The 26,584-nt window shown below is 31.4% G+C and overlaps 1 protein-coding gene across 1 annotated transcript in view; it reads left to right on the top strand.

Moving 5' to 3' along the window:
• The window catches only part of LOC139482671 (receptor-type tyrosine-protein phosphatase epsilon-like), a 38,680-nt gene that overhangs the window by 8,177 nt on the left and 3,919 nt on the right, over positions 1 to 26,584 (top strand). The window contains exons 3-23 of the mRNA XM_071266728.1: positions 1,402 to 1,626; positions 3,998 to 4,171; positions 4,877 to 5,077; positions 6,512 to 6,646; positions 11,102 to 11,245; positions 12,479 to 12,610; positions 13,235 to 13,343; positions 14,562 to 14,584; positions 15,154 to 15,410; positions 15,575 to 15,662; positions 16,217 to 16,284; positions 17,636 to 17,672; positions 17,992 to 18,089; positions 18,313 to 18,450; positions 20,605 to 20,750; positions 21,343 to 21,478; positions 22,662 to 22,811; positions 23,114 to 23,213; positions 24,095 to 24,168; positions 25,342 to 25,467; positions 26,097 to 26,207. Of these exons, the coding sequence (XP_071122829.1) occupies positions 1,402 to 1,626; positions 3,998 to 4,171; positions 4,877 to 5,077; positions 6,512 to 6,646; positions 11,102 to 11,245; positions 12,479 to 12,610; positions 13,235 to 13,343; positions 14,562 to 14,584; positions 15,154 to 15,410; positions 15,575 to 15,662; positions 16,217 to 16,284; positions 17,636 to 17,672; positions 17,992 to 18,089; positions 18,313 to 18,450; positions 20,605 to 20,750; positions 21,343 to 21,478; positions 22,662 to 22,811; positions 23,114 to 23,213; positions 24,095 to 24,168; positions 25,342 to 25,467; positions 26,097 to 26,207 (2,672 nt within the window). The remainder of the gene's footprint in view (positions 1 to 1,401; positions 1,627 to 3,997; positions 4,172 to 4,876; positions 5,078 to 6,511; positions 6,647 to 11,101; positions 11,246 to 12,478; positions 12,611 to 13,234; positions 13,344 to 14,561; positions 14,585 to 15,153; positions 15,411 to 15,574; positions 15,663 to 16,216; positions 16,285 to 17,635; positions 17,673 to 17,991; positions 18,090 to 18,312; positions 18,451 to 20,604; positions 20,751 to 21,342; positions 21,479 to 22,661; positions 22,812 to 23,113; positions 23,214 to 24,094; positions 24,169 to 25,341; positions 25,468 to 26,096; positions 26,208 to 26,584) is intronic.

The raw sequence follows: 26,584 nt of genomic DNA, 5'->3' as shown, positions 1-26,584 counted from the left end.
TCAGCATTCATCAGTTATGGTTCTTGTGATATTGCCAGGACACAAATAAATGTTAATAAATCCGGTTTGCTGTCGTTGTGACAGCCTCTTGTTAAAAATTCTTTTGATTGTGATTAAGACCCCCAGCCACCTTAAACAAAAACTTTTTGCTAAGCTTACATGTTTTGATTTCTGATTTTGTCAGTTAATGATAGCAGTAGGTGAATGGTATTTGGTATGCAGTTTTATAATCATTTGTCTTTCTCATTTCCACAAAGGTAATTTGGATCTGTACCTTCAGTCATGGTTGACTTTCATGATTTGCATAGTTTATAGATTATATTGTCATTTTGATTTCAAGATTTGCAATAAACTATCAATATTACAAAACACGAGATATACTCTGTGTCAACAGTTTAATTATCATTGACCAAAAAAACATTGTCAGATGCAGTCACAGAAATAAAAAAAAATACGTCTAAACCAGTGTCAACTGAACGACAGATGCATCCATTTAATCACCAGGGAAGTTGATACGCGGCTTAAAACACATATTATATTCATAACTCCTTTTAATTATTTCTGTGACTGCATCTTACGATCCATAACGCTAGATAATTTAGCTAATCTGCAATCAATTTCATCTTCATACCTCATATATCATGTACTGTTTTACTACTGTGGATACTACTGACGAGGAAAGGTAACACTAGGCAGACGAAAGCTGTATTTTAGTTCAGTCTAGTTGGCCGAGTATATAGATATATTGAATATATTTCAATATGCATTTCATTTTTATCCAAAGTTTTTTTTGCATTAAGAATACACATTCATCGTATTGAAGATATTGACGACGGAAGGTACATAAAGTTGTTTTTGCGCACACACAAAGCATGATACATATTCACAGTGTCTGTGTGTACTTATAGGTTGTATACCTTTAACGGCACTTTTATTGTTAAATTTTTACTTCTGTTCAAATGTGCGATCATGTTGAATAATGTAAATAAAATGTATCCACCAAACAAGATAAATATCAACATTATGCAAGTTTACGCATACATGTATTTTGATAATTTTCAGAGCATTCAAACACAAACTCAAAGATGAATTTCGATCTTTCTTGTAGGGTTCCTATAACAATTCAATTTTTAAAACGTGACATAAGATCCGTTGCAATTTTGCAAGCCAACATATGTCAACAGATGTATTGATTTTCTTTTGCAGAAGGTCGATTTGTATCCGACGAATCTCACTTGATGAAAATAAATCTTTGTGTTTGTATTTGTTTCCTTTTTTCAGATATAAATAAGATATAAGCATCTAACAGTCCATTCAATATACATTTTACAGAATGAACTGTTATGGGCATCCTTTACAGATTGTAAAAATTTACTACTGATGTTTTTTTTTTAATTTCAGTTGCAAATCGGATGGATGGATTTCAACTATATGTAACCAATACATCAACCATTCCACCTGATGGTCATCTCTGTTATGCAGATACTTATAACGGTTATCCAAACATCATTCAAAATATTCCTTGCAATCAACTTGGACAATATGTTATTTATTACGATAATAAAGGAACTAAAGAAGGAGAGATATTGAAATATATTGTTGAATTATGTTACGTTGCCATAATTGGTAAGTTAAGTGCTAATGTGAATAAATTTCAAAAACTTTTATCATTCTCGTACAAATCTTTCTTTCTTGCCAATGCATATATTATTTATTTATGTGATTGTTTGACCACTTAAAAAAATGTATTTTCCAATCCTTTGTTTTGGTTTTTAGTTGCTAGTTTTGAAAAAAAAAATCTTGTTTTAATTAATGCAAAGTAAAGGAAAACTATGTTTTGATAGCTTTTTTACTTACACTTTATGCCGAATCAAAAAATAAATATCAATAAAGGACAATATTTTACATAGCGTATGGCTTCATCTATTTATAAAACGATTATATTTTATGTAGCGTAAGTCATCATTAACTAATAAAAAAAACACTATTTTATCTAGTGTATGCAATCATTATTCGATAAAACTACTCGATTTTATGAAGTGTAAGCCATCACTTGCTTATATAACGCCACTGTTTTATGTAGCGTATGCCATTATTTACTCTTACAACGACAATTTTTATATAGCGTATGCTATCATTTACTTGCATTTCATTTGAAATGATTTTGTCAAGGCATTTATAATTGCTAAGAAATAATCGTATAAATTCTTCTTTTGTTCAGGTTGTCAAAAGAGTCATTGGGGCAATAACTGCGAAAATGTGTGTGTTGAAAAATGTATCGAACAAAATTGCTATCCTGGAAACGGTTCATGTGTTTGGGGTTGTGACTCCAAAAACTGTTTAAATGATGTTTGCAACAAGGATACTGCAGTCTGTACCGATGGTTGTAAGAAAAGACGGACTGGAAGCTATTGTAACGAGTGTAAGTTATTGTTAATAAAAGTATGCATACCAAGTAATATCGTAAAGTAATTTGTCTTTCTATTAATGATGTGTACTATGTGCAAAATTTTTAAACACTGGAAGATGAATTTTGACTATACGATGTAAAAGCATGCAGTTTTATTTGATAGGTATAACTTGATTTATTTCAACTGACTAGGCTGGGTTTAACCGGTTTGCTTATTTAAGACCAGACCATCTATAGACAGGTGTATTTGGATAAACTCATCAATAAAGTGTCCAGTTATTCGTCTATTGTCATGCACTCAGTTCATTTATATATCCGTTTGGGACACTGATAGGTGATTAGAAATCAATTATAATCATAACGTCCCGCATCCTTATTACAAACATCTTCAAATAGACTTGGCCTTATGCAAATTAAAACGTAAGCTCCGGCCAATCAGTTGAAATAACATTGTTAATAAACGATAACATTAATCCACACAGGGAAGTGGATTTGTATAAATAAAGGCAACAGAAATATACCGCTTTTCAAAATTCAAAAGTCGATAGAGAAAAAACAAATCCGGGTTACAAACTAAAACTTAGAGAAACGTATCAAATATAAGTAAACTACGACACAACAGAAACACATCACCGAAATGTAACAAACACAGAAACACGAACTATAATGTAACAATGGCCATTTTCCTGACTTGGTACAGGGCATTTTATGAAACAATGGTGGGTTGAACCTGCTACGTCCCCACAAAACTATGTTCAGATGTAAAAAGTTTGAAAGCCATAACAACCACAAAGTTGAAGATCGCCGAGGACCTAAAGTTCCAAAAAGTTGTGAGGCCAGGGTTATCCGCCTGGGACAAAAACATCATTATTATCAAGAATAATACATAGTTTTGCAAAAAGTAAAATTTTATAAAATGACTATATAACAGATATACCTGATTAAACTAGCTATAGAATTAAAACGAATACATTACAAAATCACAGCCCTGTTAGCCATAGTCAATGCAACGCCCAAAGGGACGTCACATTTAAATTTCTAAAACATGTTCCGAAAATTAAGAATAAATTCTTCATTATTACGAATCCCTGTATTTGTACTGCATAAGTGGAATTTGTGCACCTTTGGAAAATGAAATAATGTTAAAACTGAGATTTGTCAAATGGTAGTTTTGATCAACTGCATAAATTGCATAAAGACCGGCTTTTGAATTGCTATGTAGAAGAAGATTGACTTATAAAAAGTACTTTCATCACACGAAAACGTCAAAGTAGCATATTCCGGAAATTCATCGAATCCCTTATAAAGACCAGTCAATCAAAATTACTTTTTTTGTAAATTCTAATTATATCATTTTGATTGTCCTAATCATTTTAAAAAATCTTTCTTTATTTCGACAAACATTTTCACACTATATCCACTTGAAATACTGATATTTACCTCGCCGGATCGGCTAACAAATATTGAATAGCACAAGACAAAAGAGACAGTATAATCTTATTAGACTTACTTTCCCCTGCTTGCTGTTGCAAATATCACATTGAGAAAAAGCTTATCGAGTTAAATTGTTTAAATGTCTTATCACAGATAATGTGGCATTTGATGGTATGGTCTCTTTAAATCCAAATGGTAATCAACCGGCTAGTCTAACAAATGATGGAAATAAAACATCTTGCTCAAAAACAAAGGGAAATAATGTAACACTTCAGGTTGATCTTATGAAAATATGCATTGGAAAAGGAATGTATGTCACTTTTGGTGGTATGTAAATAATAAATAATTGTAATAACTCATAGTTTCTTATTGTAAATCTACACACACAAAAACCTATATCAATTTTGGTACAAATATTAAAATGTTATTTTTTTAATTCAATTGACAAATGTTCAGTCTGTGTTGTTTTCCCTTACGGAAATCAAGTACCAGACGTAGGCATGATTTAAAGGCTGTCGTTGTTGCTGTGGGTGCTTCGTCTGTTATGTGTTTTTTATCTGTTAACGACAAGCATGCAGTCAGTCAGATAATTGAATTAACAAAAACATATCCAAATCCTTTCATTTTTTTTTTTTTTTTTTTTTTTTTTGGTTACCTGATATCCAATTAATTGCAATGAACGTAATTTGCAATTAAAGCTTTGGGGTTTTGTTTTGTCTTATTTTCTTTTAAGTATTATGTATACAAATATGTTTTACCTTTCACAAGATCGTACTGTTCTGTATGGTTTTATGTATTTGTGGCATTATTTATGCAATTTTTCGGTTGTTCAGTTACTACTGTAGAAAAGAGCATGTGCAAAATTTAATTTGTATGGTTTGTAAAATTGGTTTGTTAATTCAAACTTTTATTAAAAAGATGAAAACTACAAAAATTACAAGGGTGATAGCTGCATTATACGTGGAAAGTCGAACATATTTTATATATAATTGGTTTCAGTCTAACTTGAAACGTTAATCCTTATTATTTTAGAACATACTAGAAAGGATGGTCGCCATATCGTATATGCTTCAAACAACAGTCACTCCTGGAATATTGGAACAGTTTTATACAATGAAAGATCTTTGCCAACCGAAATTATATTTAACGCCGTTTTCCGATATTTAACATATGTATTTTATCCAGATCAGGGTCAACCTTATGAACTTGAACTATGTGAAATTGGGATTTATGGTGAGTTTGTTCTTGAAAGCATCTTCCTGTTTGGAATTTTACGTAAATTCGAGACATATGAAAAATCTGTTTAAATAATGTTAGAGAGCAAAAAAAAAAGATTTTACCCGGATTTCTATTGATCATTTGATACAACTATTTTAATCCACTTCCGTCTCTTTTTCAACACCACCCAAAAGTAGGAACTGATTTTTATTAAACGAGTTATAATCTTATACAATATTTTTGTCAATACTTCGTATCTTTCTGTGAAATTTGGTATATCTTCACTATACAAACCTTCATGCAGTTGTAGTTTTCGTCTGGATATGTTTATTATCAAAATTATTGTACGGTGGGTTTTCAGTGAGCCTGTCCCTCGGATAATTGATCATTATCCTTAGTAATGTTGAAACTTTTAAACATTAGATGATAACCTTTAATTTCCTTAATAAACGCAAGTAATCGTGTGTATCTCTTTCTCCGGTTCAAAGGAAATGTGGTTAAAAAATACACGTACCTTTATGTAGAACATCAAAGGTACCAGGATTATGATTTGATATGCGCGTTTCGTCTACATAATACTCATCAGTGACGCTCAGATCAAAATAGTTATATAGCCGAACAAACACAAAGTTGAAGAGCATTGAGGACCAAAAATTCCAAAAAGTTGTGCCAAATACGGCTTAGCATAAACAATTAGTTATTGCAACATACTTTTGTATGTATCAAGAAATGTCACTGAATTTCTTTTCATTAAGTCTATTCCTATTTCAGATGTATTTTCGTGTAGATTGGGCTTTAAAACATATGGAACAACGCTGTTCATCTCTGTAAACCACATATAGTTTAAATCATTCATCTCTGTGTTTTTTTTTATGAAAAAATATGGGATTTAATATTCGTGTGGTTGTTTCCCAACGGTATGGAAACATAAACTTTTAAACGCAATCTGAACAGTAATTTACAAGAGCAAGTTATGAATTTATTTGTATTTTCATCATATTGAAGAAGCCTATTAATTGATACATTCCTTTTTAAAAGGAAGTACTATGATATAAATTTCAGAATGGAAATGGAGAATGTGTAAAAGAGACAACAACCCGACCAAAGAGCAAATACACACCGAATGCCACAAATGGGTCTACAATGCTACGAGAATATCACGCACTCAGAGGCGTGCTTCCGTTGTCCCCTTAATAAAACTGTATACTAGTTCAGTGATAATGATGTCATACTAATATGTATTACTAGTTTTTTTCATATTCAAAAATGCATAATTCTAGACCCACTCAAACCAAATTAAATTAGTGACTAATAAAAATGTTCAACTGTTTAACTTTTTATTCAAAGAACACTCAGACGCCGATTTCTTGCGTAACATGAGCGACAAATACACACAGAAGAAGTTACGGGTAATTTAGTAATTTTTTTGTTAAGACAATTATTTTTTAGGTTGTCCACCTTCACATTATGGTCCTTTCTGTAATAAATCCTGTCCAGAAAACTGCCAAGGACCTTGTGACCTTGTAAATGGGCTTTGTTCATTCGGCTGTTCAAATGGATGGACTGGTGATGATTGTGAACACGGTAAAACATATTTTGAAGTTCTACTTATTGTCTTTTTTCGTCTTTTGTAGTAGTGTGATAAGCAAACCAAGACGGATAATTGATATCGGTTTCAACATTTAAGAAAGAACATGGTCTTTTCAAACATCTTTTTACTTTATGCGACATCTCAAAGTTATTTAGTTGTTTGTGTCTTTGGAATGCGGTCTTATTGACGCATACCTGCAAACATAAAGACAAAATGCAATGCCGAGAAAATGACCTCTGGTTGGGGATCGTCAACGTACCACAGTATGAGATGGTTATATGAATGCTTCCCCATTAAAAATTGCTCGTACTTTGGTACATTGACGAGGTTGTGAAGGATGCTAAGAAATAAAATTAGCATTGTTCTAAAATCAAAAAAGGAAGTAAAACCTGCGGAATACAAATTATTATTCAATCTCACTATTTCAAAAATATTTCAAAATAATTTACTCGTGTGTATGGTCATTTTTCATTTTCTTAAGTTGTGAATTAACTGTGAAGTAATGCAGTAAGTGATTAAAGAAGTGTTTGTATTGTTTAGTTGAAATATATATTGGATTTTCATTAAAAAATACATTTGTACGTATTTACTTTTATCTTTTTTATCTTACAGCATGTCAACATGGCAATTACGGACATAATTGTTTTGAGAAATGTTCAACAAATTGTATAACCTTACCATGTAACCACGTGACTGGGGGATGCAATGGTGACTGCAAAGATGGATGGCAGGGATTCAATTGTTTTGAAAGTTATTGTTATTTGGTTTTTTTTTTATTTACGATATATCTATTGTTTCCCTGTTCTTCACAGGCACGTTCTAATATTTAGAAGTTCAGTAAAAGTTGAATTTGGCATTTTTTCTAAACGACGATATTAACTATTAAAACAATTTGGAATTGAATTTCAATTTCAATTTCTGCCATTATCTATCGAAAGGGTGACATTTTGGTTTTAATAGGGTATTTTTTTGAAATCTTAATGATAAGTATAAATCTATCCATATGAGTAAATATTTGCTTCAAAGGCAGCATATTTTCATATGTTGTGCAATTATTTTACCGAAAAGCTTCAGGGAACCTTTGCCACACCTTACGATCCACAATTGTCTGTAAACAAAAAGTGCAAGTCTTTAAATATGATAACTAGACACAACACTTTGTAAAGCATGGGGTTGCGCTAAATTTATAAACACGGTAAACATTGATTTATTATGAGAAATTGGAGAAAAGACTAAGTTACAATACAAATAATGAATATTTTATATATGCCAACAAGACGTTATGTTTTTGGTTTTTTTACTATTATAGTGATGCGTCAGTTTTGAAAAAGATATAAATTTTGCCAATTTTTATTATTACCCTGTCTATGAATAAGGTCTGGGTCATATTCTCTAAGTGTTTTTGTTTGTTATCTTTATTTGTGTTTAGTCAATATACGAGATTTAAATATAAGTTAAACCTTGTGGTCTTTAAAAGAGGGACGAAAGATACCAAAGGGACAGTCAAACTCATAAATCTAAAACAAACTGACAACGCCATGGCTAAAAATAAAAAAGACAAACAGAAAAACAATAGTACACACGACACAACATAGAAAACTAAAGAATAAGCAACACGAACCCCACCAAAAACTAGGGGTGATCTCAGGTGCTCCGGAAGGGTAAGCAGATCCTGCTCCACATGTGGCACCCGTCGTGTTGCTTAAGTGATTACAAATCCGGTAAATAGTCTAATTCGGTAGGTCATATTCATGAAAGGGAAGGGGATTGTAGTTACGACGTAAGGAACATATCCGATATCATTTGTGAAACGGTTATTCCATAACGGTCAACCAACTCGTGATGGCGTCCGTAAAATTTACGAAGGGATGATTTCAACTTCACCATTTGGAACTCTTGGTTTAATAGCTTCCTTGTGAGCAGCAAACCTCTATCAAGAAAATCATGATAGGAAATGCAAGCACGGGAATATCGTATCAATTGGGAGATATATACCCCGTATGCAGGTGCTGCTGGAATGTTGCTACTTAGAAATGGAAAGTTCACAATTGGAAAGCTGAAATCATCTCTTTTGTCGTAAAGTTTTGTTTTCAACCGACCCTCATTGTCAATTTCTAGATGTAAGTCAAGATATGAAGCCGACTTAACTGTATCTGTAGTATCCTTTATCTCTAGTTCGATTGGATAGATGCGTTCCACATAGTCACCAAATTTTGAATTGTTTAGTGAAAGAACATCATCTATATAGCGGAAAGTAGAGTTAAAGGATATTGCTAACTTCTTATCTTTCTTCCTAAGAAGTGCCTGCATGAAGTCAGCCTCATAATAATAAAGAAACAAGTCGGCGAGTAGAGGGGCACAGTTTGTTCCCATTGGAATGCCGACAGTCTGTTGAAAAACACGTCCTCCGAACGTAACAAATATGTTGTCAATCAAGAAATCAAGCATCTTGATAATATCAGTTTCAGAGAATTTTTTGTTTGAATCAGAGTGATTCTTTACAAAGTAGGATTTATCCCTCCCTAAGACAAGATACTTGTATCTACGTTGGCCATTCTTTTTTATGAAACAAAGTAATATCAACTCTTTCAATTTGTCTTTTAGTTTGGAATGTGGAATACTTGAGTACAGGGTAGAAAAGTCAAATGTTTTAATACTGTTACAAGATGAAAGAGAGTTAGATTGTATGTACTCTAAAAGATCTTTTGAATTTTTAAGTATCCACATCTGATTCACGCCACCTCTAGAATAGGCAGTTTCACAATAACTTTGAAGCCCGTCTTTGATTGCTGATAAAATAGATGTTAATAATTTAGAAAGAGGTTTCGTGGAGCACTTGGAAGACCCAGCAATATACCGTTGTTTGTAAGGACACTTATGTAGTTTAGGTATCCAATACAGTGATGGAAGATCCAGTTCTTCATCTTTGGTTGAAATTCCAAAGGAACATAGAACAGACCTATGATTATCCAGGATTTCCTCTTTGGTAAGTGTCGTGAGGGTATATGTTGAGTTACCAAGTGAATTGTCAATACCTAATTCGTTTATCAAGCAGTTGATGTAGTGACTTTTACACACAAAAACGATGTTATTTGGGGCTTTATCTGCAGGGACAACAACATATTTGTCATGGAGGTCGGATAGGTGTTTTGCAACATTTGGGTCTTTAAAGATTGACGTAGCATGGGCATTGATGGACCCATTCAGTTTCTTAATTCTGATTTGTATCAACGACCTCACTGCCTTAATCCATTCGGAAAGAGTGTCTACGTCTTCCTTCTCGCGCTTAGCCCATTGCCTGGCATAATCCTCGACTGAATCCATCAAAATTTTAAAGTTGTATTTCCAATTGATGGATTTAGGCTCACGATATTTGGGACCTTTCGATAACACATTTTGTAGAGAAGTGTTATTAACAATGTTAAGGTCACCGGTAATAACGTGGCCAGCAGGATTATATGTGAATTTTGAACTAGCACAAGTGCAATCAGGAGGTTTAGACTTGAAGTCGTCAATATCGAGATCCTGCAAAACGCGTTTGTAATTGAAAATTTTAGTTGCAATAGGTTTGGTATAGGTATAAGAAATTATTGGTATAGACTGGTCTTTGAAATAAGGAGGTATTTTCGATTGCACTAATTTATGATGAAGGATATTGCCTAGGTTGATGCCATCGAGACCTTTGTTGGCAAAGGAAAGATTAAGAAAAGATCTTTTCTCTTTTTCATCTTTTCCAATGCGAACTGGCTTGAAAAGTCTGTGACTTGCAATATCCGAAATTATAGCTTCAAGTTTGTATTGGTTTGAATGAGGGTTTGTAACAGTGGATTCCAAACATAAATTGAACAGAGAATGAAGTTTCGAAAGGGGTAATGAATAAAGTTTCGTGCGAATGTGATGAATACCTAACGGCTTTTGTATGAATGGCAGCAAGTCATTAATAGAGACATCATGCAGAGAAGGTGATGTATAATGACGATGACCATGACTGCGTCTACGTCGAGGAGTCGAGTTGAAAATATTCATCACATTCACCGAGTTACACGAAGGACTAGATAGAATACCTATACCATCAATTTTGTCATTGCAGCCATAAGGTGTTGCAGTTCCCAATTGTCTAATCCAGTAGTCTTCTTTTTGTCTACGGAGAGTCGTTGAAAGATTAGGATTGTTAGAGCTATGGTATATCTTTTCGATAATGCGAACTGTCATAGAAACGATGGAATGATCGGGCTGATTGAAATGCTGGTATAGAATGTCGTTAGCATTAAGGTTAATGTCTGATCTATGACCGCACATTTTAACGTCATCAAAAGATCATTTGAATGAACATTAATATTTGTATTTTAGTTAAATAGTAAAATGCAGGAAATTTTTGAAAGCTTTAATATAATCTTGTCTCGACAATTATATGTTGCTTTTGCTGAATTTGTTTATGCTTTTTTTAGAGTGCCCTCATGGTCAATTTGGCAAGAACTGCTCTCAGTTTTGTGATGGGTGTTTACAAGGCATGTGTAATCCGGTTAATGGATTATGTAATAACACATCTATCTGTAGTCCTGGCTATATATATGGCGAATACTGCAACATAGGTACGTTACGTATGGTGAATTTCAAATGTGCAGTAAAAAAATTTCATAAATAGAATGACTAATCAGATCATCATAAACGAGACACTTCCACATGTTTGCTCAAGTAAGGGGAAAACCCTAATCCGTTATACCAAGCTAACAGTTTGTGTATGAATCTTTAGCCATTTCGGTGCGTATGCTATCAAATAATCGGATATAAACGTTTTTGATGAAGATGCATCCAGAAAAGCGCTTCGGACACATTAAATTTATAAAAGAGGAGCGAAAGATAGCAGAGGACATTCAGACTCATAGATCGAAAATAAACTGACAACACCATTGTTTAAAAAAAAGACAAACAGACTAATAACACAAGACACAACATAGAAAACTAAAGACTAAGCAACATGAACCCCACCAAAAACTGGTGATAACATGCCAGGTTCAACCCACCATTTTTTTCCCAAAATGTCCTGTACCAAGTTAGGGAAATGGCCATTGTTATATTATAGTTCGGTACAGTGTGTCTTTCATTTTTATGCTGTGCTTCTGTTGTGTCGCAGTTCTCTTATATTTAATGCGTTTCCCTCAGTTTTAGATTGTAACCCGGATTTAATTTTTTTTCTCAATTGAGTTATGAATTTCGAACAGCGTATACTACTGTTGTCTTTATTTATATCTCACGCAATTACTTTTAATACAGATAAATATTTAAACAAGTATGATAAAGCACTTCAAAGTTTATGCTTGTCAACATGGAGACAAATCAACCAAATGATTCAGTTTATTTACATTTTATACGAAATAGTAATTGCAACAAGGTTCTTGTCTTCAAAAGTCCTTTAGATATTGATAATTACAAACTATCCATATCAATATACAGAACACAATTAAGCATAACAATCTTTTTAGTTTTAAAATATCGTGATAAAAACAAAATACAAGGAACGCAACTATTTGGTTGTTGTTTATCACAATCATGCTTGATTATTATCAAGATATCCTTCTTTTCAGTGATATTTTGACAAAGAGAAAGTTGCATTAATAAAATTCTTTCTAACCGGGCATTACGTAACTTTGAGAATATTTGACGTTTGCTCCTGAATGTTCATTCATTCCATTAAATACTGTGAGCAGCAAATGTATTCTATAAACAAAACACCACATTAGTATAACAAGTAAAAATACTACTTCTCTATAAAAAATATGTATTTTTTTTCATCAATACACTTAACGTTATTTTCATATTCCTAGCCTGTGACAAAGGATATTTTGGTAACAACTGCACAAGATTATGTAACTGTGCGATTGGGAATTGTAGCGCATTTACAGGAAATTGTCCTGGAGGTTGTGCAAAAGGATGGCGTGGCGATGCATGCGATGAAGGTTAGAAAATTATTTACACTACGGTAATATCTTCAATGTTTTGATTTTATACTTTGTGCAAGCTGTGTACTCGTTAGCATGCAAATGTTTAAATATCACTTCCGCGATCATTTGTGCACTGTGTAATTTCAAATCTTTACCTATTATTCGTCTTCAATAAATGTATTTTCAGTTTAAACTTTCCCGTTAGAACTATATTGTTGTTAAACAATGAACGTAAGCAATGGTTTATGATAAACCTTTAATAAAATAAGAGACAATTTCAAATGCGCAATTGCTTCATAGATTTCAGCTAATCATCGAAAAGACATTTATGTGCGCAACTGAATTCATCCATTTGAGAGAAAAATCTGCATCTTCTCGAAAAAAGATGCTTATTTCGTATTTACATTAAGTTCCAGATTTCTATCCAGGAGATATATTCTTAAATCGATATAAGCAAAATTGCTTTTTACATGTTTAGTTTTTGGTTGTTTATATTTTCTTTTATAAGTACTATGCCATGTACAATGTACCACTTGTTTTATTTATACAAGTCATTCATACACAGGATATAGTGTAGTGTGTAGTGACCAGGATTTTGTTAAAATGCTTTGGATATAATATATGGTTTAATATTTTCAGTTAAATCTGCATTGCAGTCAGAAGAATCTTCTCAAGCAGGTGCAATAGGTGGTGGTTTTGCTGCTGTTATAATAGTATTTATATTGGTGGCAGCATTTATAGTGTACAAGTAAGATCTAGTGTTAATGCAATAGAGCAAATAAAACAAAAGACTATAGATTTCCTTTTTTTGTATTTTGAATTGAACTGAATTGTTATTGAAATTATAAAAAGATTAAACTATCAACCTGATTGATATATATTTTGTTTCCTTTAGTTGCTTCAGCACACAAAAGGGTTTGTCGCGTCGATACTTCACTTGAAGAATTTCAAAACCAACATTCTTCGTAATTTTTTTTCGTTTATCATGTCGTTTGACTTGATACGAACTAAGAAACACGAAAAAGTCGAGTTTGTTTTATTTGCAATTACTGTTTTATGTTTCATGTTGATAATGTTAACATACTTTCTACCAATAAGAAAACCACGGTTTGGACAATACCCAGACAGTACTTCACGGCAAACACTGCAAAACATTAAAATCACATGAATACTTAACTCCGACGATAATTCATAATGGAAAGTCCATAATCAAACGGCAAAATCAAAATCACAAACACATCAAACGAATGGACAACAGCTGCCATATTCATGACTTTGTACAGGCATTTCCTCCTGTATATGGATGAACCTAGATAACAGACACCCTTCCGGAGTACCTTATAGCAGCCGTATATTTTGTATAGGTTTTGTTCCTCAGCTTTTACTTTTCTACGTTGTATTTTGTGTACAATTGTTTGTGTGTTAGTCTTTTTCTTTTTTTATTCATGGTGTCGTCAGTTTATTTTCGACTTATGAGTTGGAATGTCCCTTTGGTATCTTGATCTCTCCTATTCTACAAATTTAAGTTGAATAATAATCTTCTTACACGTCGTTCCGATCAGACACATCGACATTCAGAAATAAATCAATTATCTTTCTTAGTTAACATAAATTTAGATTTTGTCGGATTAACACAAAGGTTGACTGCAAAGATGGTACCATGTCATTTATTTTTATAAAAGTATCTTTTAGTTTACACATATAATCTTGCTGCAGACGTATCAATATATAGAAAAATAATTTCTGAAATTGATATATTTTGAATTTATAATACATCAAGTAATATAGGTTTCTTGTAATAGAGCTGATAAGAAAATGTGTTTACAAACTTGAAGTGCATATTAAATGTCAATTAAAGTCAACTTAACGAGTTTGGACATTTGTGACGTGCCTACTCACATGATATTGCTGTAATATTTTCAATTATATGAGAAAACATTGCTTATTTTAGTTTCTTTATTTGCAGACGCAGGTTTTTTATGCGAAAAGGTAAATATTCAAAGGATAAAATCAAGTGTGATGACGTGTTTTTTTTCCTTATATGACAAGTTTCTATTTTAGATCGCAATAATAATCATATTGAAGTTTAAATTGAAGTGTAACTAAATTCATTATAGATACCAAGATAGAAATATTACACTCTAGGCACGCGCCCGTCTACAAAGGACGCTATGTTCGCTATTACGATATCATAGATTGTTTTTTATTGTCAGGAGCAAAAAATGGTATGAGAGGAGTGTAATCTGGTTTTTTACATGTGTACCTTTTATTTGTGATGTTGTTTTTTATTTTTATTTTTTATATATCTTAGTTTTATGTGTTGTATTTTGGTTTTATTTAGCTCTTATTGTCTTTGTTGTTTATGATTGCAATGCATATTCGCCTTTTTGCTTTTGTTTGCATATTTTGCTCTCATTTTTGTCATTTTTTGTTATGTTATTCTTATTGTGAAAAAATGAACACCATTTTGTGGTTACAGATTTAAATAATGACGATATGAAAGAAGTTTATGATTATTCCAAAGAATATACATATAATAACATAAAATATATTTAAAGATACAAAGACAGAAACAAATACGGGAAACAATTATGCGAATGTAAATGCAGCAGTAGTATTCGATGCACAGGAGGTAAATGTGTCCTTGGCAGCTAGAAGACAGAATGGGCTCCAAATAGAAGAATACGAAGATGGGAACGTGTACAATAATGTACCTAGTGAACACAATGTTTTCAAATACAAGATACTTATTGAAGATCTGAAAGAGGCTATAAGTGGGAAACAGAAAGACGAGGGTTTTAAGAAAGAGTATGAGGTAAGAAAATATGTGTTCATAGACAAATTATATTTACTTACAGTTAATTTTACTCAGTAATTTCTCTTCTGAAGCGTTATACAATGTAAAGTTCGACTAGTGAATTGTTCAGTGAAATGAAATTCTTAAACCTGACATGCATTTGTGTTTATTTTTATCTGTAGGTTTTACCTAAAGGGCTAGTGTGTGCACATGTTGCAGGTTCAAAAGCAGAGAATAAAGTAAAAAATCGTTTTCTTACAACATGGCCATGTATGTAAAACAAATAATGATTTATCAATTATTTTATTCATTTTTATCTTTTATTTACACATCCACTTAACTATGATTTCAAGGTTTACAAGAATCAAAGATAGGAATCGGATTCTAGAATTTACAAAGTAATCAATAAGTTTGTGAGGTCCATTATAACGATGATTTTTTTCCACCAACGGAACAATTTTATTAATAAAAACATCATTTCAAAAATACACCAGGGGTGTAAAACATAAAAATAAAGGAATCCGCAATAACATGATATAATTATGATTCAAATTTTGGAGTTTTGAAAACAGAGGTAAAGACTTTAAAATAAGAAAAAAACCATTCAAACTCATAGGTAAAAATTCACCTGACAACGCCTTGCCAAAAAAGACCAAATTAAATGTCAAACGACAAAATCACTGGGTTTTTTTTTCCTATTTCAAACTCACATTTATAGTTATAATATTTGTTCGAAATATAGGTACTTGTATTTGAATGTCAACCTTCTACGTTATACAAATTACAGAATAGACGTGATCTAATTTATACTTTTTTTTTGGCAGATGACCATTCACGTGTTATTCTGAAAGGCGACACGAAGCATGATTATATAAATGCTAGTTATATTGATGTAAGTTCAAATAAAACTGGTTAAGTTGTAAGATGAATTATTTTCATACTAACTAAAGAGACAGCTACTTATTTGTTATGTAGTTCTTGGATAATGATAGAAGGTTATAAAAACACTCTGTTTAGGTTTAAAGTATATGCTTTAATACTAGTTAGGAATATAAATAGACAAACACATGTATATACTATAGTCACTGTGTGTTTTATATCTTTTGTTGTGATTTGTTATATTTTGTTTTTGAATTGTAAGAGAGCCTTTGGTAGAGTATACGTAGAAGCATGATGTCTGATAAGTTTATTCTCTACAAACTGAAAATAAGATTAATAAATTATATGCTTCCGACACGCTTTTCTATATTTACTTTTACTAAAAACGCTCAAAAAGCAAAACATTCGCAGGTCAATGATGGAATATTGTGAGGATCTGATGAGAATCCATTTATCCAGTTTCAGCAGAGGTATTGACCCCAGTGTAACACTTGAAATAAACTCTTCATAGGAGTAACGTGCTGCCAGTGTGCTGTTCTTGATTATTTTTATCATAAAACACACGAATGTTAGATTATACAGAAACGTTAGAAGCTTAATGACACAAACGGACTTTAACAGAAAAGGTTAAATCATCGAAGGTCAACTTTTAATGAAGAAATTTTTAAACTTAGCTTCTTAATTACTGTTGTATTTTAGCGGGGAATTAAGATAATAACATTGAGAATGTAAATGGGGAATATGTCAAAAAGAGGATTAGGTTCAACATGTTTTGTGAGATCTCAACATAATCCCCTGTACGTCTAACTAATGCATAATAAAAAAGAAACACACATCAATGCGCACAGTAACACTCAGTTTAAAAGTTCGATTGTGATGTCAGAATAGGTAACAAAAGAAAATAGGCAAAATGACATCATCCAGACCAAAATTGAAGATTGAATTATATATGTATTTATCCTATGTAAATCAAGCAAAATCCCTCCGGTTAGGGGTTAAGTATCATACCATCATAAAATATATGAGACGAACCTGATATGTATGATACCAACAATGAGTTTTAGAATAAATGTGTTCATTTCCGATGCAAATACTCTATGCGTGAATCAATTAATATTAATACCTAAGTATGCAATCCTTAATGCCCTAACAACAGTATCATAAATATATCGCTTCCGAATAAGTCAGTTTAAAGGTTTTATAAGCTTGTGAGGTGAATGTCGACATTTTTGTGCTTTGTAAAGAATATTACAAATTAACAGCATATGTTACACAACAAGCTAATGTCAACAAAATAGCATATCAGAAATAAATATAAAAATTAACTTACCCATGTTTCTGTAATTCAATGTGTATCATTGTAGAACTATAATCAGGAAAAGGCATATATAGCATCACAAGGTAACTAAAAAAAGTCATGTTCGTGCTATTTTAAAATGTATGTAACTGTATTTACATATTATTATTTTTTTAAAATACTAGTATTTTATTTAATTTCAAATATAAGGGTTTTAACATGTTATGGTTTTTTTCCAATTTTCTTTTTTATAATTCTTTTTTGCCTTCACTTTACTTTGTCGAATATATTCAAAACTATATTTTCTATGGTGAACATCGAAGCGAAAAGGAAATTTACCTAAGAATTATACTATTTTGCTCTTTGTAAGATAAGTTTTACGTTACTTGCAACTATTAATATTATGTATTTCATAATATGAAGGTCCAAAACAAGTTACGATGAGAGATTTCTGGCACATGATATGGCAAGAAAATGTTGGGAAAATAGTGATGGTAACACAGCTTGAAGAAAATAAAAAGGTAACATATAATATGACGATATTTTCTCTTGAGGATGATTAAAAAAAAAGTGTAACAGATATACATCTTCTATATATACTAATAAGTGTATTATCAAGGAATCTTTTGTCTAATAAATGCTCAAAGACATAAATACAATCATTTTAAACACGTGTGGTATTAATGTAAAAAAATCTAAAGCTTTGATATTGACACTTTATTCATTTTCATACATTCTTTTCAGAAAAAATGTGAAATGTACTGGCCTGAAATAGTTAATACACCAATGGTAGTAAGCAACTATGTAGTGACAATGAAAGAAGAAAGAGAACATACAGTTTATGTGTACAGATTGCTCAAAGTATCGAACAAAAATATCAAGGTGATGAAAAATATGTGATATGAAGTCATTTATATTGTCTGCAAAACGGTTTAACAAACTATACAGTAATTAGCCCCTAAACTTGACGAATCTGCATAAATATATATTAATTGTTATTTCCCGTCTAAGACTCTTTCATTCCAGTATTTTCATGCTCTAGGGCTAAATCAAAATGTAGCATTTTCGCCTCAATTATTAACGAGATATGAGTTTGGTATCTTCATCCTCTCTCCCACACATATTTATAATAAAAAAAAAGCAAAAAACAATCAGTTGGTTTTGTCCTACATTTTGTAAGATCACTTTTGATTTCGAGCTTTTTTGTCACTACCTACGCTGATCAAAAGATTTTCAAATTGAAATATTAAAACCTGTTTATATGTTTATGTATATACATGTGTCGCTAGGACCATCAGTATAGTTTAAAATTGAGAAAGGAAATGGTGAATATGTCAAAGCGACAACCACCCGACCATAGAGCAAACAACAGCCGAAGGCAACCAATGGGTCTTCAATGTAGCGAGAATTCCCGCACCCGTAGGTGTCCTTCAGCTGGCCCCTAAAATATGCATAATAGTACAGTGATAATGGACGTCATACTAAACTCCGAATTATACACAAGAAACTAAAATTTAAAATCATACAAGACTAACAAAGGCCAGAGGCTCCTGACTTGGGACAGGCGCAAAATTGCGGCGGGGTTAAACATGTTTATGAGATCTCAACCCTCCCCCTATACCTCTAGCCAATGTAGAAAAGTAAAAGAATAACAATACGCACATTAAAATTCAGTTCAAGAGAAGTCCGAGTCTGATGTCAAAAGATGTAACAAAAGAAAATAAATAAAATGAAAATAATACATAAATAACAACAGACTACTAGCAGTTAACTGACATGCCAGCTCCAGACCTCAATTAAACTGATTGAAAGATTATGTCTTCATCATATGAATATCAGGTACAATCCCTCCCGTTAGGGGTTTAGTATCATACTATCATAAAATATATGAGAAGAACATAACCCGTGTCATGCCAACAACTGTTTTTTTTAGAAATAAATGTGTTTAGTTCCGATGCAAAGACCCTATCAGTGAATCAATGTTAAAGCCAAAATATGCAATCTTTAATGACCTGACAACAGTATCGTAACTATATCCCCTTTTAATAAGTCTATTTAAAGGTTTTGTTAGTTTCTGAGGAGAATACTGACATTTTTGTGCTTTATAAAGAATATTTCCATAAAATTTTGGATGTGAAATACCTGAACGTATAAGATGTCTGCATGTTGAGTTATATTTACGAATTATTTCCTTATACCGGTGATAAAATCTAGTAAATGTTTTGACCAGTTTGTGATATCGAAAACCCTGGTGTAATAATTTTTCAGTAATACATAAATTTCTCTCGCTAAAATCTAATACATTGTTACATACACGAGCGAATCGTACAAGTTGAGATATATAAACACCATAAGATGGTGACAAGGGAACGTCACCATCTAAAAATGGATAATTAACAATAGGAAATGAAAAATCATCTCTTTTATCATAAATTTTTGTATTAAGCTTCCCGTTTATGATATAGATATCAAGATCGAGGAAAGGGCAGTGGTCATTGTTATCATTAGCTTTATTTAAAGTAAGTTCTACAGGATAAATTTCTTTAGTATACATACTGAAGTCGTCATTATTTAGAGCCAATATATCATCCAAATATCTAAAAGTATTGTTAAATTTTTGTATCAAATGTTGTTTTGATGGGTCTTTGCTAATTTTAGTCATAAATTGTAACTCATAACAATACAAAAACAGGTCCGCAATAAGTGGTGCACAGTTAGTCCCCATTGGAATTCCAATAACTTGACGATATACGGAATCTCCAAAGCGAACAAAAATGTTATCAAGTAAAAATTCAAGTGCATAAATAGTATCAAAGCATGTCCAATTGACATAGTTCTTTTGTTTATTGCTACTAAAAAATGATCTAAAAGAGTTTGAACATATGTACTCGCATTCCGACTTTTTAAATGCCCAGTTAATTAGGGATGTGAATTTTTTCTTAATAAGAATATGAGGCAAAGTGGTATATAGGGTAGAAAAATCAAAACTTTGAACAGATTCAAAATCACCAATATATGCAATTGTATTTATTATAGAACGAGAAAGAACGCGAAATTCATCATTTTCATTTTACTGAGTGGCCTGACCATGGAGTTCCAGACAGCATCAAAGTGGTCAATTTTTACAGAAACGTCATGAGTAAAACATGTAATCAACTTGGACCGATTATTGTACACTGCAGGTATGTTCATGAATCAAAACCAATACGAAAGTTCAAACACAAAAGCTTTGAAAACCAAGAATGTCTAAATATTTAAATACTTGAGTTTTGTGACCAAAAGGGACCTTCAATGGACATAGCAACATGAGGTTGGCATTGTCTGAGGGGTCAGGATCTTCTTACCAAATCATTTTTAAATTTGAGAAAGAAATGTTAGAAATCATAGGAAAACCGAAACAACGACAATTGAGTATTTACCACTTTCGAGAGTAGTAAACAACCGGTGTCGGTAACTTATTTTTATCAGTTAGGCAATCTCATATAACATTATATAGGTAAAATTTGAACTGGAATATGTATAACCTGTGTCTTGAGATAGAAATTGGATAAACAAATAAAATAACTAACCCCATTTTCATTTTCAATTTTAACATTCAAGTAATTATAATAGTTAAGAACAATGTTTTTGCAATCAATCTTTCTTCTGATCTACGTAAATATAAACTATATATCTGTAAATGGCTTGTTATGTTTTATTTCTTACGTGAACTTACATTAAAGAAGTTTTTGTATTTTGTCATAACATATAACAAATACTTAATGAATTATAAAGTGCTGGTATTGGACGAACAGGGACATTTATAGCTATAGATGCATTGTATGAAAATGGAAAGAAAGTTGGTTATATAAATGTGATGGAATATATACAGATGATGAGAAAAGACAGAATGAATATGGTTCAAACATATGTAAGTACAATATGACAAATATCATTAACACAGTTTGACAGCCAAGTCGCATGACTTGTTACTCGTTTCCAATTTATTTTATTTAATCTAAAATTTAAATTATTGCTTGTTCTAAATATTTTTTTTATTGAGAAATGAGAAATGACAAGTGAAACAAAATATTAATGGTTTAAAAAGAGACAGAAACATAGTCATTCATTTGGCCATCTGCTTTCCAGAAAGAAAAATAATGTGATGCGATGTTATATCAACTTATACTTTGGATTCAAATATTTGTCGCCATGTACTGTTAGTTACATAGTGTTAGTGGCTTAATACGATATATACGGGGTACGTACATTCCATGAGGAGTGAGAGCGAAGCTCGAACCGCATATGAAACTAACTGACCCCGTATATATCGTGTTAGGTCACTAGTGCAATATGTAGCAAATTCATTGTACTGACTATCTTTATTTTTTTAAATTTAGACTAAGAGTTGTCTCATTTGCAATCATACATCATCTTCTTATTTTTACGTTAAAGTGTTCAAGCGTTCAATTTTAAGACCATACTTCTATTCGTCTGCACAAAAAAAATATGTCAGCAATAACAATTAAATATCAACAACCTTGATATAACAATATTAAACATAACTTTCAATACATTTAAATAATCAAACAGTGCAAAAGTCGTAACTCCGTGTACTAAACATGTATTGAAATAAGTCCAGCTTCTCTAATAACCTTATATTGAATATACACGGTCTCTACGCGGACGCTTTTAAAAACAAATCCAGAATATGCGTTTCGTCTATACAAAAGAAACTCATTGATGACTCTAGAATCAAAATTGTTCAAAAAGACCAAACATAATACAAAATTGAAGAGCATTACCTATTTAAACTGCAGAAAAGTTTTCCTAAATAAAGCTTAGGTAAAATATTTTTAGAAAATGATAAGAATTTCAAAAGGTTTTTATGACTTATTTATAGTTATGACCATATCAATGATAACTCATGTCCACTATGAAAAATGGCTTCTGGTAATGTGTTACTCTCAGAGGAAGGACTAAATTTACAACAGCAATCGAATCGACCTTGTGAGTTTTAATAAAACTCGATAAAATTGATAAGTTAAACTGGAAAATATAATGAAATGAACTGTTTTCAGAGAGATAATAACCTGGAGGTATTTAATTTGCAGGAACAATACGAGGCAATATTTGAAGCCTTGTTAGAACTGTTTACTGTACCAGAGACGTCTATACCGAAGAAAGAGTTCTGTCAATATATTTCGGATCAAGAACAGAAAAAATTACCACAAAATCAAAAACTTCATAAACTCGAATTTCAGGTATATCTGATTAATTAATAGTCCTAGTCATGAAAAGTGAATTTGAACGAATGTTTCATGAATAAAAAAAAATTCACGCTTACCAACGACTTGAATTAACATGAAACAAAGCTGCTACCTCTAGGTGTTTTTAAATGTAATTGTAAGAACCATATATATTACTCTTAATGGTTTTTAACAAAAAAATTTAGGGGAAATGTCATACGGTTTGTTAACTAAAGTATATAAATGCTCCCCTTAACAACAATTTATCTTAAATTCGGTACTTTAACCAATTGTCAAAAATTATATCTTTGATTTAGAGATTGGAAACCCTAAGACCTGTGTATCCTCCATCAGCATTTTCTGCTGCTACATCAAAAGAAAATATATCGAAAAATTCGATAAAGAAAATATTTCCACGTGAGTAAAGAACACATGTAGTTTATTCATTTATTATTATAATCTGGAAAACGATATTAACAATATAACATTTATAATAAACTGAATCTGAATTCTAGCAATAAAACCAGGGAATTCTTTTATAAATTGTGACTTGGATGAAGGGTTGTCACATTGCACTCTTACCACATTTTTGTATATCTATTTACCCACCATTTTCGAAATGCCTGTTCTATTTCAGGAATATGACAATTGTTTTTAACATGTTCGTAGATTCATAGTGTTTGATTTTGTCGGTTTTTATGGAGTCCACCTTTAGAATTGGCATATAATGTATTATTTATCAATAAAATAAATGAAAAACCATTGCCATAGACAGTAAATTTTAAACTTAACAATGTCGTCAACAAAAATATTTTTTGTCGTTTATTAGAAGAAGAAAAAAATCGTTATAAAGTCTCGTCGTATAATTTTATGGATATTGGTAATATATGTGAAGTTTCCAGACTGCTAATGAGACACCTCTCCACAACAGACCTAATAACACATAAATAAACAGATATAGAATATCCCGTTCAAATATATTCTTTTCAAGATTTAAATAATGTTCTTTGTTATTTGTATATTTTATATTTTTATTTCTGTGCTGCTTACTTGACATTATTCAATTGAAATGTGCGATATTTCTGGCAATCATATGTGACATTTATTTGTTATCTTTAGTTAAAAAGAATTGTGTCTGAGATAGAAAACTAAAATAAAATCAATGAGATATATTACTTTTAAGGATGAATTGATGGTTCCTTTCTTCAACTTTACTAAATTAAGAATTGAACAGTATTTTTGCAGAAAATAATAGAGCTCAAACAATTCGGTATTGAACATATATAATTTTGTTTTAGACAACAGATATAGACCTTATACCATGTCATATTCAAGAACACGTAATGACTACATCAATGCAGTGATTATTCCCGTGAGTAAACTTTTTTGTCATAATTGATTTACAGAAGATTAAAACATACATATTGCCAGATACAAGGATTTATTGAGGAGATAAATTGATATCAGTCCCTCTTACTACATATTGCAATACAGGTTTAGGTTTGGACTATTTGTTAGCGTATTGAACGTTACTACTAAAAATGAAGACAATACGTTATACATGTAATGCGTTCTTCTTGATTAATCTTAATCAGGAGCGTTCAAGGCCAAATAATTGACATCGAAGGAGGATAAGAACTGAAAGTTATATTACCAAAAGTTTTTATTTGAAGAGTTGTTTCTACATAGAAACAGGTTTTATGCAAATATTAATTGTTAATAAATATGAATTTATTTTCATCTTTATTATCATTTCTTTAATTCTTCGTCAATTTATTCTTTTCTGCACCCATTGTATAAAAAACGTGTGGTTCGGTTGATCTCAGTTTTTCATTTAGTTAAAATCCGATTGTGACGTCGAATTTTCTTGTTTTCCTCTGAATTTCCTATTGTGACGGCATAAAAAAAGGCCACCATGCCTGATGACGTCACATAGAAAGAAAAACATCTTTTTGCAGATCAGTCGCAAAGAAGGAATAAGTTTGCCTTTGTATTGTTTGAAAATCATTAGAGAAACAGATTCCAGCACCAAATCTCGTGTAATACGATATTTATCCACTCTCGACAGTTCAATTTTAAATATTTAAAACGCTCGGCAGTCTTCGCGTTTTAAATTTGAACATTTAACTGTCTCGAGTGGATAAATATCGGATTACACTCGATGCAGTGGTAGAATCTATATATCATAAATTACTATAATTATTACTGTAAATATCTTTATATAATTTTAATGTTTGTTAAAATTTAAGACTTGTCAAACAATTAACATATACATTCAACAAGTATCTTGTTTTGCTTGTTTGTACTTTTTTGTAGTTAACAACACAGCGAATTATTTTGTTAACCCTATATTAATGATATTAGAAAACACAGAGTGATTCATTATTTATTAGATATTTTTTTTTTTTATCAGTTTCATACATGTATTAATCTAATGGGATGATCCAATTATTTATCACTAACATGTCTGTATCTATTTTACGGTAACAGTGCAATGTCCCATGTGTTGGTATACATGCATAATACAATGTTATTGTCTTTACAGGGATATACACATGACAGTAAAATCTTAGTAACTCAATGTCCCCTAGAAGAAACTGTTGTTGATTTCTGGACAATGGTAAATGACCACAACACTCCTATTGTTGTTTTGTTGGACCAGTTGAATAGGGTAAGATATTGTCATGTGAAAAAAATCAAAAATAAAAATAACTAAGTCTTCGGTGATAGTCTAGTTAATCAAAATATGTCAATAACAAATTAAACGGTTCTCTTAAAGATCAAGATCTGACAAAATATCTTACTCACTCATTTTAAAAACTTATATTTTGTATTAGAACGTTACAATGACGATTATGTTAATAAACAATACATAGTATTGGCAAAAAAACATCAAACTTAAAGCAGTTGTTATCAGTTCACAATACGAAAGAATTATAATTAAGGTAAATAATTTAAAACGACGACAAATATTACGTAATATGTAGTATTTTATTTCTTATTTATCATATGGTAAATGTCCATCTCTACCACAAATCTATATTCTACATTAAATATTAAAAATGATATCTATTGAATATTTATTGTAAAACTGTAAACTATTAATTTATATTAGATGTATTGGTTTGAATAAAGACTTTAAATAAAATAATACGTTTTCTATTTGAAGACTTTGTGGGACATATAATAAAGTGGGTTTTTTTTTCTCATTTGTATTTTATTTACTCATCTGCTTAAGTTTATCTGAATAAGGTTGTATTCATAGAAGTTATCAAATTAAATATGATATTTTTCTCTTAGAATGCTCCGTTGTGGTTAGGACGACGTGAAGTGCTAGAGTTTAAAGATTTTACTATTGTGCAAGAAAACTCACCCAGTCCAGAGGAGCTTAAGCTTACTTTGAACCATAACGTAAATATGAAGGTTATAAAAAAAATCTAAAAAAAAAGAATTTTCAGCTATGCATTACCACATACAAAAGTTATTTCATATAATTGCAAATCAGAAAACAGTCCATTACGTTCAAATGAAGTGAATGTAAGAAATTAAAGGCAACTGTGCGACCTAAGAACCTGGATTAAATAGTACCATATGCGCACTTTGAAATGATGTTCTTTCACTAAATAATTCAAAATTTGTTGACTATGTGGAACGCATCTATCCCATCGAGCTAGAGATAAAGAATTTGAAAACAAAGCTTTACGACAAAAGAGATGATTTCAGCTTTCCAATTGTGAACTTTCCATTACTAAGTAGCAACATTCCAGCAGGACTTGCATACGGTGTAT

The sequence above is a fragment of the Mytilus edulis genome, chromosome 1 (assembly GCF_963676685.1).
Source record: "Mytilus edulis chromosome 1, xbMytEdul2.2, whole genome shotgun sequence".
In the NCBI taxonomy this organism is placed as follows: Eukaryota; Metazoa; Mollusca; class Bivalvia; order Mytilida; family Mytilidae; genus Mytilus; species Mytilus edulis.
The sequence above is the reverse complement of the archived record's forward strand: the minus strand, read 5'-3'. Positions and strand labels throughout refer to the sequence as shown.